The 15761-nt window shown below is 37.3% G+C and overlaps 1 protein-coding gene and 1 long non-coding RNA gene across 4 annotated transcripts in view; one reads left to right on the top strand and one right to left on the bottom strand.

Annotated features, from left to right (window-relative positions):
* The window catches only part of LOC116560039, a 66897-nt gene that overhangs the window by 24284 nt on the left and 26852 nt on the right, over positions 1-15761 (top strand). The gene's annotated exons all lie outside the window — the stretch shown is intronic.
* Positions 1-15761, bottom strand: part of RGSL1 (regulator of G protein signaling like 1) — a 74892-nt gene that overhangs the window by 21110 nt on the left and 38021 nt on the right. The window contains exons 10-14 of the mRNA XM_032291213.1: positions 10153-10258; positions 4206-4399; positions 2454-2571; positions 1926-2046; positions 37-166 (exon numbers count right to left, since the gene is read on the bottom strand). Of these exons, the coding sequence (XP_032147104.1) occupies positions 37-166; positions 1926-2046; positions 2454-2571; positions 4206-4399; positions 10153-10258 (669 nt within the window). The remainder of the gene's footprint in view (positions 1-36; positions 167-1925; positions 2047-2453; positions 2572-4205; positions 4400-10152; positions 10259-15761) is intronic.

The following is a 15761-nucleotide window of genomic DNA, read 5'->3' on the forward strand; positions in this document are numbered from 1 at the left end:
TCGACAGGGAGTGGGGTAAATACAGAAATGACTTACTTTCCTTGCTATTTTGCATTTCCTGGTGAAGATAGTCTTCAAATTCCTGGCGCTTACTAGGATTCGACATAAATCTGCGGTACTTGCAAAAGCTCCTGATAAAGCTGATCATTCTCAGCCAGCCTTTCTTCTGGGGAAAGAAAGAGGGGTATAACATGTTCCTTAGTATAGCTGCTGTTCTCTGAGAGTCTACTGTATGCTAAACCTTGGCGTTCATTACATTGTATAATCTGCCCCAAATTAAGTAGCTGGTAGGTGAAAGATTCTAGCTTCAACGGTCATGGCTGGAGCCATTTGTTTATGCTCCTTCTACCACAGCCTTTCAACAGTGAAGATGTGAGATGCTGTGATTGGGAGAGGGGGCATGGGAGCTAAAACTGGAAGAAAAAGAGGACAGAAATAAAGAACCAAGGGCTCAGGCAAATTTTGAAACATGAAGGAATAAGGAAATGACATTTCTAAGCATTTAAAAAAGAAAATATAATTACTTGTACCCACTCATACACCTCATCTCTCTCTCTCCCTCTCTCTCTCTCTCTCTCTCTCTCACACACACACACACACACACACACACACAAATGAATTTTGTAAGTTTCTTTTTCTGTTTCTAAATAGGTACCCAGGAACCACTGTACATTTTATTTGTCCTTCAAGAAATTGATACCTAGAGCCAGAAAGACTCTTGTTGGTTAACTAGTTCAGCTGTCTCAGTCTGCAGGGAGGGAAACAACATAAGCATGGCTTTAGACAGAAAGCAGTGAAGTACAAAAAGCACTGAATTTGGGATCAAAAAGTGCCTTGAATCTTGAGTCTGGAGCTTAGCTTCTCAGAACCTAATTGCGTAATTTGTGTCAAGTTACTTAACCTGTGTCTCTGTCTCCACGTGTAAGATAGAAAGAATAGCCTTCAGGGTTGCAGTGAGACTCGGTGGTTATCTATGTAAACACCAATGCAGTGCTTGGCAAAGAGGAGGCATTCAGTACATGTTGGTTTCCTTTCATCTTATTTTCTAAGAACAACTGGAAGGCCTGAAATTAAACCAAGTACACTGGTTCTGGGTAAAGTATTCTTTTTAGTAGTCTATATGACCATTCATGGTGCCCTGACTTGGAGTTTATTCATACATGGAGAAAATACAGAGGAGAGAGACGAGAGCAATAGATTTTCATCCCTGGAGCATTGGATCATTGGGCTTAGGCATTATTTTCCGAGTTATCTTAGAATGATCTTTGGAGTCAGACAGAGCTGGGCTAAAATTGTTCCGATGCTGACCAGCTCTAAAACACATTGAGCAAGTGATTCTCTAAGGGGACATGTATTTTCTTTCTTTTTTTTTTGTTCTCAAACCACATAGAGAGTTTCCTGAGTAACATTCCTGTTTCCTCTTTCTTCCTTTTTTCTGTCCTCCCATAGGAGAAGGAATGAGCTAGATGGTTTGAAAGAAGGAAATGGTGCACTTTGTTCTCAGCACTTTGCATTCTCTCTCTGGTTTCTCTGTCTGCAGGACACTTTTTTTAAGCTCAGCTTTTGATATACAGTAAGAGATTCACCCTGGTAAGTGGAGGTCTAAGTTGTTCTGTTAGACCAGTGACTGGGTTTGTAAGTTTAATTTGGATGCAGAGGACCAGCAAAACCTCTTTGCTTCACTGCCAATCCACATCCTCCACACTAACTTTCAACTAGTAGAACTCCATGTGTCCAGTCCCTGTACCTATTACTAAGTTGATTCTAATCACAGGTAGAGAAGAGAGGAACTTCCTTAAATTCCTAGTATAACAATTTCTCTGAGTCTCGGATTCCTCCTTTGCAAAATGGGGATTTAAAAACCTACCCCTGAGACAGTGATTTTCTTGTCTCCAATGTCTTGTTCCACTTTCTTCTGCACTAACCTGGAATTCCTGTAGGCAAGTTGACACTGTCTTTGAGGCTTTCCTAGATGAAGGTTGTACTTCACTTTGTACTTCCACCTCCTGAGAGTGAGGTGGGAACAGGTCTTGATATTCTTTAAACCTGCCAGAAGGAGATCAGGAATATGAAACAGGACAAAAACTTGCCGCATAAAAGATAACAGTCCAGGCAAACCTACCACAGCTTCTGGAGGAAGTCTGAGTGGTAATTGGGGAATGATGAAATACCAAAAAATTCTCTTCTTACTATATCAGACCTTTGTTAGTGTCAGCCTAACCTTCCTGATCAACACTATTGTTTATTAATGCAAATAAACAGAAACGTGTGTGTGTGTGTGTGTGTGTGTGGTAGATAGGTGGGGGAGTTCAAGATAAGTTTGACTTTTTATTTTGTAGAGAGGCTCTGGCAATGACCTATGAAAATGGATTATGAAACCCTTGATGAATATGGCTTTCAGAAGCCAAGGAGCAACTCCAGAAAGAATCCTTTCTTTCATTGAGTATACTTACCACTTTTCTTCTATAGATTTCATAATATGTCCCTGGAGCTCTAACAATTTGGTCATGGTCACATGATGCATGTGAGTGATTTCTTTGATAATAGGGGCATCACACTGCAGCATTTCTTCTAGAAAATGCAAGAGAGAAAAGAAGCCGTAATCCGGGTCTACCATTTGAGATAGCTGGTGGTTTTTTCATCTTGAGTCTCACAACACCCATTCTCAATCTGGCTAAACTCTGAGTCCTCCACAGTTTGTTCGAAAATCTCCAAAGCATATTTGAAATGTGATGTGCAAACCCATTTGTAAACCAAATTCTTTTCCTCATTTGGTTTTATTCAAATTTCGAAGATGCGTGCTTAAGAGGAAAAAAATTTTTAAAGGACTTATTTCTGCAGCTGGTTTGAAAATTTGGATTTAGAGAGAAAGCAGAAGAGGAAAGGATTACAGTTAAATTGCTGGGCAGATGGGGAATCCAAGATTTCAGATAAGTATTGTGAGGGTGATATGGTTCTCCAGGTATTCATTCAGAGACTGTTGTGTTCATTGATGAGACTTGAAAATAATCAAGGACAGGATCTGGACACTTTTCCTCTTCTAGCTCATTCAAAATATTGTATAGAACTCAACATCCTGAGAGTCAACAGATAAATAATGCTTATGAATAAATATTTGTTAATTTGACCTATTTTTCTATATTCATAAAAAATTTATTTCCTTATCTTGGTTTACTAAAAGCAAAAACCAAACACACAAAAATACCATCTGTGACAAAATAGGAGGCGCTATCTTCATTGCAACTTCAGCTCTTGGCCAAGAAGACTTTATTTACCATATTTATCCTCCCAACTTAGGAAACAAAATAAGACACAACTTCTGAAACAAAGATTTTTCAGGTGCACAGTTCTCCTTCCCAGTACAAGTGTTTTCACAATTCATGGGTGGCAGACACGCCACCTTTGCAGACAGCTAACTCTTGCTTTTTGTATCTAGCTTCACCTTAGTTGGTTTAATGGTCAAATGACTTGAATTTGAATTCAAGTTCTACGAAGTGTACAAGCTAGTTAATCTCTCTGTTTCCCTTTCTTCATTAGTCAAGTGGAGATGCCTGTCCCTAAATTTCAGGGATTAAATAAAATTCTGCTTTTAGAATTAAATAAAATTAAATGAGAGGATTCATGTGAAAGTATCTTGCTCTTGGCTTCTTTTACTGGTGATATGATTTGACTCTGTGTCTCCACCTAAATCTCACCTTGAATTGTAATAATTCCCACATGTCAAGGGCAGGACCGGGGGAGATAACTGAATCATGGCGGTGGTTTCCCCCATGCTCTTCTCGTGATAGTGGGTGAGTTCTCATGACATATGATGGTTTTACAAGGGCTTCCCCCTTCCCTGGGCACTCATACTCTCTCTTGCCACCCTGTGAAGAGGTGCCCTCCACCATGACTGAAAGTTTGCTGAGGCCTCCCCAGCCATGTGGAACTGAATCAATTTCCCTTTTCTTTATAAATGACCAGCCTCAGGCATTTCTTCACAACAGTGTGAGGACAGACTAATACAACTCGTCTTAAGACTTTGGATTTATTATTACTGTTCTCTGCTTTTGCCCTCCCTCTTAATCTTTGTCTCAGTACTGCCCCATGAGGCTGTCACTCTGTACTGCTATCTCTGGGGTCTCACGTAAGACACGCTATTTCCCAGGCTATTCTCCTAAGACACTGAAGGGAGAAGGAAAACAGGATCAGAAGAGGTCACATACCAGGAGAGAGGTGGCCATGGAAGAAAGTGTTGACTACTTTTTCTATGAGAGACTTGCATGTCTTTTCATTGGTCTCTATACTGATCTTCTGTACAGCTATCAGGAATTGCAATGGGCTTCCAGCCTTCCGTTCTTCGAGGAACTCCCTGAAGAACTCCAAGTGCTGTGTATTTAAGAGGACTTCTGTCAAATTTCTGGAAAACAAGAAACCATCTTTGGCAGAGAGAAAGGAATGATGACTATGGATTCTGTCTCAATTAGAAAATGGGGAAGCGCATTGCCTAGGCTGTAGGGCCTTAAGCCATGTGTGAAGAGCACTGTGGATGAATTGGTTAAATCTGTTTGTTTCTTTGGTGATAAACTTGAACTTTCACGTACCCTTTCTAAGCCTGGTCCAATATCTTCCTTCCCAATGGAAGATGAAGGAAAATATTTTAACGGGTACAATTTTTTCAAGGGGATTCTCTTTTTACATTATGGATTCAAAACAACTCCTAATTGGCACTTATTTCTGTGAGGCAGGGCATGATTAGCAGTTTTTGATTAATGTTTCTAAATTTCCTTTGCTGGTTTCTTCTTTCACTGCTTCTTGAGTAAAGGTACCCCTAATGTTTCATCCTCAGTCCTCTATTCTTTTGCCTTATGGTTTTTCCTGAGTAATCTGTGCCTTCTCTGTGGTTTCAATGTTTATTGATAGGAGGAAGTGATTTCAAATTTTATTGATGTGGCGAAACTGTATCTCCAGTTCCCATATTCTCCACTTCTAAATTTGAACTGCCCATAAATCCTCATCTTTATGTCATAGTTATTATTTAAACCTCTCTACACACACACCCACATCTTGACCACTTGCTTTTCCTTTATATACCTATTTCATTAAGTATGATGTTAACCATAGATCTTTAATAGATGCCCTTTATCAGGATGAGATATTTCCCTTCTATTCTAATCTTATTGAGAGTTTCAAAAATCACAAATATGTGCTGGATTTTGTAAAAGGCTTTTTTTTTCTGCATCAGTTGAGATAATCATGTGAATTTCTTCCCCTTGTGTCATTAATATGGTATATTAACTGTTTTTTCATTCCTTGTATTCCTAGGATAAATTCCACTTGGTAACCCAGGCTGGAGTACAGTGACATGAACACAGCTCACTGCAGCCTTGACCTCCCAGGCTCAGGTGATCCCCCCCACCTTAGCCTCCAAGTAGCTGTAACTACAGGCGTGTACCATCATGCCCAGCTAATAATGTTTGTATTTTTTTTGGTAGAGATGGAGTTTCACTATGTTGCCCAGGCTTGTGTTAAACTCCTGAGCTCAAGCAATCTGCCCACTTTGGCTTCTCATAGTGCTGAGATTAGAGGCACGAGCCACCAAGCTTGGCCACTGATCTTTTTTATGTATTGCTGGATTTGATTTGCAAATATTGTATTGAAGGTTTTTGTATCTAGAAACTAGAGGGAGTAGTGGTCTGTGGTCTTCTTTTCTTATTATGTCTTTGGTCTGGCTTTGGGATCAGGATAATACTGGCCTCAAAGAATAGGGTGGCAAGTGTTTCTTCTTTCTCTGTTTCCTCAAAGAGGTCATGGAATATTGACATTACTTATCCTTTAAATATTTCATAGAACTCCGCAGTGAAGCTGTCTCTGCCTGGGTGTTTCTATGTGAGAAAACTTTAAATTACTAATTTGATTCTTTTCTTATTATAGATTTATTCACATTTTTTACTTTTCCTTGAAAGGTAGCTAGCTTACTTCAGAATTTACTTCATAAATTCTAGAAATTTATGTATTGCATCTAAGTTGCCTAATTTGTTTCTTGCATTTCCTTACAATCATATTAATTTCTGCAGGGCAGTAATTATATGCTCTTTAAAACCAGATGTTGATTATCTGTGTCATCTTATTTCCCTTGGTCAGTATATCTTACAATTTAACAATTGTATTGATCTCTACAAAAAACTAACTTATTTGCCTAGATTTTCTATGTTTTTCTCTTTTTCATCTATACATTAATAGTTATTATTTATTTCCTTTGAGTTTAGTTTGAAAATATAATCTCACTACCTTTGGTATCATTGTTTCTGATGTGAAATAAACTTTAATCTTGCTGTAGTTCCCTTGAATATGATACATCCTTTTTCTCCTGTAGCACTCAAGATTTTTCTGTCTTTATCTTTCAACAGTTCGATTATGATGTGTCTATGTGTGGATCTCTATGATTTTCTGTCAAAATCTCTATGATTTGGTCTGGCTAATGATTAAATCTGTTATTGATTGCCTTGAGTAAATTTTTCATTTCAGTTATATACTTTTCAATGCTAGATTTTTTGTTGTATTTTATAATTTCTGTCTCATTATTGATATTCTCTATTTGATTGATCATTGCCAGAATACCTTCCTTTAATTCTTTTTTTTTGAGACAGAGTCTTACTCTGTTGCCCAGGCTGCAGTGCAGTGGTGTGATCTAGACTCACTGCAACATTTGCCTCCAGGGTTCAAGCAATCTTTCTGCCTCAGCCTCCTGGGTAGCTCAGACTACAGGTGCGTACCACCACGCCCAGCTAATTCTTGTATTTTTAGTAGAGATGGGGTTTCACCATATTGGCCAGGCTGGTCTTGAACTCCTGACCTCATGATCCACCTTCCTTGGCCTCCCAAAGTGCTGGGATTACAGGTATAAGCCACTGTGCCCAGACTTCCTTTAATTCTTTAGACATGGTTTTCTTTAGTTTGTTGAACCTATTGCTTGGAAGTCTTTGGTCCAACATCTGAATCACCCTAGAGAGAGTTTCTATTGACTGCCTTTATTCTCCCTGTGGATGGGGCATACTTTTCTTGGATTTTTCTTTGCGTGTGTGTCTTATAATTTTTTGTCTAAAGTTGAATTTGGGATAATATATTATCACAACTCTGGATTCTGAATTTACACCCCACCGCTCATCCACCAAAGATTGCTGCTGTTGATGGTTTTGTTTGCTTTTTTAATATTTTGTTTTCTGTTAAATGACTTACGTGGGCTAGCTCTGTAGAATATATTTCCCCTGAAGTGTGTGGCTACTAAAGTGTCTGCTCAGCTGTTTCTCGTTTGAATTCATATTTTTCTTTATATACTAGTTTTCAGTGCCTCATGGTCAGCCAATGATAAACAGATAATTGGGCTTCTCTTCAGTCTGTCTTGAGCATCTCCACAGCATTTGCACAGTCCCTTGGGAATATCTTGCTCCCAGATTTTCCTTTTATACTTTTGGCTGTTTTACCGCTTGCCCAACTAGTATCACTGCCTTAAGTGGGTGTGAGAGTGGTCTCCTGGTTGTTTGCCACAAGGATGGCTATTGGTTTTGCTGGTCATCGGCTTTTTTGTGGAGCTCCAAACCGTATCAGTTTCTTCTGCTGGCAGTAAGATGGCTGGTACTAATGGCTGTCCAGCTTGTCAGTGATGCGGGTAATTACAAGTAACATGCCACGGATGACGCTGTTCTTACTGAGGTCTGGTTGTTTTCTTGCATAAACAGTTTTTGATTTGTTACATGCCTTCAGTTAATTGACAGAGCTCTGAAATTCTTTTTGACAGGTTTTCCCAGGTTTGCTTTTATGGAGTGACTACTTACAAAGTTCTTGCTCTACCATTCGAGAAATCTGAATCCCTTCCTTCATTGTTTTGTACATCTACATTTTCCCTTCCATTTCGCTTCCACGGTTTACTCAGATCTTTATTGTTTGCCTGAATGACTGCAAAGACTTTCCAACTATTATCTCTGCCTTCAACCTCTGGATGTCTGACTCTTTATATTCTCATTTCTGTCAGAGTAATATTTAAAAAATCCATATAACAGATACTTCCGCCACCCACTGCTCCAACAAACCCCGAAGAATCCTCACTGTCATTTAAACAATGCAAGTTCCTTCATAATCTACCCAAGACCTTTCTCTAATTATTTGGTCTCAATCTGGCTTTTAAATTTTATGTTTTATGTCCCTTCACCACATGCACTCTGTACTTCAACACCACTGGACTATTTTCAAGTCTTTGAATATTACATTTATATTCATGAGTTAATACTTCAATTTCTTTGCAATTGAATTTACACATGCAGTTCTGGGCATCTTTTGATATTCTAACTTTTCCTGATCCTCACTCAAAATTTCTCTCTCCTTTCACTATGCTCCCATATGTATTAGCTAATATTTTATCATAACATTTTAAGGTCAGCCTTGCATTTTCTTTAGTTACATAATTAGATTAAGGGCAAGGACTATGTCTTATTTTTGTATCATTAGAACTCACAGAGTGTCTAGAATACAGTATATGATCAATAGCCATTTACTTGTTGAATAAGAGATAGGGACAAGGTTTAAGAGGATTGCAACTGTGATATCCCCGAGCTATTCTGCTTGGTCTTAACCGAAGTCACGAAACTAGACTATATGACCCTGATATGTCTTCTAGAACTTAATTTTCTTACAGATATGTGATTTAAGACTTCTGTGGTATTCATGCTTAACTAAATTGGAAAATAAATATTTCTATAGACATAATGGAGAGCAGTGACTAGGACAAATTGGAAAAGCAAAAGGGACAAATGATTGAACCTCAGAGAATAATTTCAGTTGCTTAAAGGGAGCAAGATCTATTCAGAGTGCTTAGAAGAGACAAAAGACTTATCACCCTCAGTGAATATCATCAGTAAACGAAAACATTCTTGTCTGGGTACAAATGCCTGTAATCTCAGCACTTTGGAAGGCTGAGATGGGAGGATCACTTGAGCCCAGGAGTTTGAAAACAACCTAGGCAACATGGAAAGACCCAGTCTCTACAAAAAAAAAAAAAAAAAAAAAAAAAGCCAGGCATGGCAGCATGCACCTGTAGTCCCACACACTCAAGAGGCTGAAGTGGGTAGATCACTTGAGCCCAGGGAGGTTGAGAGGCTGAAGTGGGTAGATCACTTGAGCCCAGGGAGGTTGAGGCTGCAGTGAGCCGTAATTGAGCCACTGCACTCCAGCTGGGACAAAAAAAGTGAGATCCTGTCTCAAGAAAAAAAATTAATTAAAAAATTTTTTTTGTGGGAGTTTTTTTCTACGCAAAATATTCTGTGGACATTTTGATTAACATATTTATATGTTCTTCTATATCCTCATCATCTAGAAGAGGATCTAGCATATAGTTAGCCGTTATAGACAGAAAATAACTGAACAAATAAAAATACATGAGTAACTGAATGCTATGACCTACAATAAAATTATAGTCAAGTCAAGAAGTTGGAAAACATACCTAAAAAGTAAAGATCAGTAGAAAGTAGTACATGTAAGTGCTTGATATTGTACTTCAGACATTTAGGGTTTCAGACAAGAAGGAAGTTACAGCAAACATAATATTTGGAGAACTTTTTATGTATAGGTGGCACTTATGCCAAGGTACATGGAAACAAAGGTGGGTGGGCACTCCTGAAAGAAGAGGCCACAGGGTCTTTGCCTAGTTGTGGGACCTTACCAGAGGCCGATTCTCAGATTTATTATAAGTGGAGAGAGACAAGTAGTAAGAAACCATTATGTACAGCAGTACATAATCCAGCAAACACAAATAGGCAAAGAAACACGTACAAAGATGTTTATTGTGGTACTATTTATAGCAGTTAAAAAATTAAAGACAATGTAAAGTCTATATACGTTATACCACATTCAGGGAAGGAGGTAGATCAGCACATGCTGGCATGAGATGTCTATGATAGCCTAAGTTAAAAAAGTTATTGTATAATATATATGTAGCACACTGCTAATTTTAGAAAATAAATGATTTAAACTATGAAGAGTGTCTGTGCCTATATGTATTGTATATGGAAAAGGGTCCGAAAACCTACACATAGAAAGATAAGGTCAGTATTAGACATGTTGAGATTTTTCAGAAACCTGTGCCTGAAGATGTTGCTGTAGCCAGGTTCTGTATCTTACCTGGGTCTCACTGATGGCTTCCTTACACTAGATTTTTTGAGGAAGGACATTTTCCTGTTTGAGCGTGAAGCTCTCTTTTGTTTCTTGAAAATTTCCATTGCAAAATCTAAAAAAAAAAATCACTAAGTTGGAGAATGCTATATTATAAGCAATGAAAAGGGAGAAGTAGCAAAAACATTTTTCAGACATTAAGTTCATGTAAAAAAAAAAAAAAAAAAAAAAACCACTCTCTCCACAAACTGCCATCTCAGGTCATTTGTGTTAAGAACAGACTTAGGAATGACTGACATCCTGACATGAACATCAGTCCAGGTTATGTTATCTAAGTATATTGGCCTTTAGGTCTAATGCCCACCTTCCTCAGAGAGATTGCCTCTCTCCTCATGACATTAGTTAACACCAAATGTCAGGCCTCCTTCAATCAGCTGCTTTTACTAGACCAAATTCCACATGACATTCCGTCTTCCTTGACACTTCTATTGTCCTATCCTAAATCTTTCCATGTGTTCCCTGGAATTCCTGCTTTGCAAAAAGCAAACTTTCACATATTCTTGACCTCTTCTTTAAGAGTTCCCTCCATCTTCTTGTTCTAATAAAAACATTTTCTTTCCCAAGGACACTGCTTCCCCTTGTAAGCTTCTCAAATGATACTCTAGTACACTCTACAAGTTCAGAATGGGTGTCTGGTTCCCTATTGCCATTTAGAAATCATTATTGCCTGTAATATATCAAAACATCAGCTCATTCCTATAATCCCAGCACTTTGGGAAGCCGAAGTAGGAGGATCACTTGAGGCCAGGAGACTAAAACCAGTCTTGATAACACAGTGAGATCCCATCTCTACAAAAAAAAATTAAAATTGACTGGGTGTGGTGGTATGTACCTGTGGGCCTAGCTACTTGGAAGGGTGAGACGAGATCAGTTGAGCTTAGGAGTTTGAGGCTACAGTGAGCTATGATCACACCATTGCATTCTAGCCTGGGCAACAGAGCAAGACTCTGTCTATAAAAATAATTTTAAATAATAAAAACAAATAAAACATTATTATTGAAGAACAATAGATTTCATGAATCTCCATATCAAAGAGCCCTTTGAGGTTAACGTTGTAGAAGAAAACATAAACTATGAACTCATCAAGGGCAGAGATGATGTATTACTCATCTGACTTACGGAAATTAGGATATGACCTAGTTATATAGTCAATGTTTTAAAATGTTTTTTAAATACAATATACCCATTAGGAAATTTTTGTGTAGTTTGGCAATACTTTTTCAGAAAGCAATCAAAAAGTATGAAAAGAAATTGGATCTAAACAAATGCAACTGAGTAAGAAAAAATAAAATATAGACTATGGAAAATCAGATATAAAAATAAAATATAGACTGTGGAAGATCAGATATAAAACCAAACCAAAACAAAAATCCTCCCAATACAAAAGACCTAGATAAAATAATAGACTGGATAAAAATAATATACTTTCAAAGTATATACAATATACTTTGAAGTAAAAATAATATATTTTCAAAGTGAAAATAAATGTATAAAAAATTAAGACAAACAAAATCAATATATAGAGATTAGAAACAAAGAGGATGCTAAAACCTAGGAATGTCAGTTTATAACAGAACTTTAGCCACCCTAGAGGCATCTGCAGTGTTAGTCACAATGGGACACAAGACAAAGCCATAAGCCTTTAGAACATGGGCAAAACACTGGGCATTGCTTTTATTCTTAAGACATATGACAATTATGTAAACAAATTACTACTGGGGAATTTAGGAGAGCTTTTTGGCAGATTCTCAGGGGAGAAGGGGGCAAAAATTACAAAAGAGCAAAGGAGATGAGGCCCTGATAAACATCCCAAGCTTTCAATTGGGACTCCAAAGAGTAAGAAAAAAAAAAAAAAAAAAAAAAAGAAATAGCTGATCATCAAAGGGAATGAGAACTAGCTTTGAAATAACTTAATCCCTGAGTAAATTAAAGTTATTTGGATGCTACTAGTTTAGTGTATGTTGGAAGTAAAAATCCTCTCTGGAGGAAAATAACTTCATCCAGAGGTTCAAATTGGCTCTACAAATTTTCACCAATGATGTTCATAAATCAATCAGAAATAACAAGATATTTTAAAAGACTTCACTAAAAATCAAGGGGGGAAATGGCACTTGAAATAAGCAAAGAAAATTCAAGCATGAACTTTAAAATGACTATTAAAATAGTTCAAGTAATTATAAGACAGGAAAATATCAAAATAGACAATATTATAAAAAAATAGGAATTCTAGAAATAAAAAGTTTAATGATTACAATTTTAAAAAGTAATAGCTAGTAGATGAGTTAAATGACCAATTATACACAACTAAAGAGAAAATTGTTGAACTAGGAGTTAGATACAAAGGACATAACCAGACCGAAACATACAGAGGGGGAAAAATAAAAAATACAGAAAAAAGTATATGAAATATAGTTAAAATGTGAAAAATATGTGTAATAAAATTATCAGAAGACATAGAATAGAGCAGTAAAATACTTAAAGAGATAGTAATAAAAGATTCCCGAAACTGACAAAGGATATCTAGTCCAGAAGTCCCAAAGCTACAAGCACCCTAAAACCTGAGGCATATTACAGTAAGGTCATGCAAAAGCAAAGACAAAGGTAAAATGTGACAAGGGGAAAAAACAAGGGAAAAAAGAGAACGATTTTCTTCTACTAAGCAATGTCAATGAAAATGGACAGGTAACTCCTCAAATTGAACTAAGGAAGCCAACAGACAATGAGATAACATTTTCAAAGTATTAATAGAAAAGAACTCCAAGAAGAATTCTATGTCCAGAAACGATATTCTTCAGAAATAAAAGCAAAATAAGGACATTTTTCAGATGAACATTAAAGGAAATATCAAACGGCATTCTTTAGACATAAAAAAAATGCTAGATGGCAGCTTGGGGAGCAAAAATCAATGAAAAGGAAAGAGAAAGGTAAATATGAGAGTTAGCCTAAACAAATATGGAATCATAAAACAATAATACATTTTCAGTAGGAATACTGGTTTACATTAAATTTTGATGTGTCAAGGATGCATTTGAAAATCTATATGGTAAACACTAAAAGAAGAAGAAAACACCAAAAGAAGAGAAAAAATATAGAAATTATTGAGCTACCCCCCATCTTAATCTAAAAGAAAACCAAAAGCAAAGGAAAAGAAATACAGAACAGAAGGGACAAATAAAAAATAGTTACATAGAGTACCAAAATGACAGCATGGAAGGATGCTGGTTTCATTCCCCACGCACCACAACCCAGAAAACCAAAAACAAATGTACAACTCTGAGGTGATTGACAGAAATGTCCTGTAACTCAAATATAACATGAGACAGTTCCCAGGGATGCAGAGAAGTGAAAAAAAACTCTGAGCAGATGTTAAGAAAATTGGACTTCCACCTCTGAGATACCCCTCCCCGCATTCTGCCCAGCACCAAGTGCATGGAAAAATTTCCACCAACTTGCTGTTTCTACAATGGAAAAAGTGATATTGAGGTTTAAAAACAGCTTCTCCACCATCTTGGGTTTCCTGGCAGGGGAAGCATCTTCATGGGAAAAATTAAGAGTGCCTGAAGTGAAATTTGTTTTTGAGGACAGGCAAAGGGAGTAGGTGGGACTACCATACCCAGTTCTGGAAACTGTGCTCTATAAACCAGTCAAAGGAGACATCAAATCAGAGTGATTGTTCAGCAACACCACATTCTTGGAGGTTTGTCCCACAGGTCCCATGGGCAGAAACCCCTAGCTAGCCTTCCCACATTGCCAGGATCCCTTTGGGATCTCCTCCATTTGGGAAAAGCAGTGCTCCCATCCTTTACTAGAACAGGCAATTCTTAGGTTAAGGTGCCACCTAGAGCTGAAAAGGAGGCAGCGACCTAGCAGACCAGCTTGGGCAACACGGTAAGATATCAACTCTATTAAAAAAAAATTTAGCTGGGTATAGTGCTGCTTGCCTGTAGTCCCAGCTACTTGGGAGGCAGAGGCAGGAGGATCACTTGAGCTCAGGAAGTTGAGGCTGCAGTGAGCCATGTTTGCACCACTGCACTCCAGTCTGGGTGAAAGAGCAAAACTCTGTATCAAAACAAACGACAACAACAACAAAACTCTAAGCAAATATATTCAATAGAAAATAAAACAGGGATTTGAACCAGCAACCTTGCCGTTACAGGCAAGCCGTCTTAACCAACTGTGTAAATGGTCCAAAAAAAAAAAAAAAAAAAACCCAAAAAAAACAAGCCAGACAGAGAAGAGCGAAATAAATAATCCTTTAATGCAAAGACACATATGTAGACCCACATGAAACAAAAGCAAACAGAACCACAATCTTCCCAAATGGACCAAAACAAGGAACCTGAAACTAACACTAAGGAGACGGTGATTTGTGACCTCTCTGACAAAGAATTCAAAATAGTAGTTTTAAGGAAACTCAGTGATCTCCAAGATAACACAGAAAAACAATTCAGAAATCCACTGAAAAAATTTAACAAAGAAGTTGAAATAATAAAAGAAATTAAACAGAAATCTTGGAACTTAGAAATACATTTGCTGAACTGAAAAATTCATTAGAGGCTCCCAACAGCAAAATAGATCAAGGAGAGGAAAGAACCAGTGAACTCGAAGTCAGTCTATTTTAAAATACACAATCAGAGGAGAAAAAAAAATGTAAAAATCAACAAAGGTTTCCTACAAGATATAGAAAGTTATCTTAAAATAGAAAATTGAATTACTGGTGTTTGAGAGGGAATTGAGCAAGAGCAAGGGATAGAAAATGTATTCAAAAAATAATAATAATAGAAAACTTTCCAAAACTCGAGAAAGAGATAAATATCCAGGTACAGGAAGGTCAGAGAACACCTGACCCAAATAAGACTACCCGAAGGACTATAATAATCAAACACCCGAAAGTCAAGGACAAAGAGAAAAATACTAAAATACAGAAATAGATAAGAAGCAAATAGCATACGAAGGACTTCCAGTTCATCTAGTAACAGACTTCTCAATAGAAATCATATAGGCCAGGAGGGAGTTGACCAACACTTCCAGAGTGCTGAAAGAAAAACACCGCCATGCAAGAATATTGTATCCAGAAAAGTTATCCTTTAAATATAAAAAAGAGGTCAAGTCTTCCCTAGACAAACAAAAGCTGAGAGAATTCACCAACACTAGACTCCTTTTACAAGAAGTGCTAAGGGGAATTATTTGATCTGAAAGAAAAAAAACACTAACATGAAAAAAAACTTAAAAAGCAAACAAATAAAAAAAATTTGAAGGTATGAAACCCACTGATAAAATTAAGTACACAGACAAACCCAGAATACTCTAATACTATAATTATGATGTTCAACCCATTCATAACTTAGTATGAAGCCTAAAGGACAAAGCTATCAAAAATGATAATAGCTACAGAAACTGTTAAAATGTAAGCAATATGTAAATTAAGATAGCTGAAATAAAAATGTGAGAGGGATAAAGTGTAAAAGCTTTTTAAAAATATTTTCCTGGCCGGGCGCGGTGGCTCAAGCCTGTAACCCCAGCACTTTGGGAGGCCGAGGCGGGTGGATCACAAGGTC

This window comes from Sapajus apella, unplaced genomic scaffold (assembly GCF_009761245.1).
Source record: "Sapajus apella isolate SASKATOON/1434 unplaced genomic scaffold, GSC_monkey_1.0 scaffold25, whole genome shotgun sequence".
In the NCBI taxonomy this organism is placed as follows: Eukaryota; Metazoa; Chordata; class Mammalia; order Primates; family Cebidae; genus Sapajus; species Sapajus apella.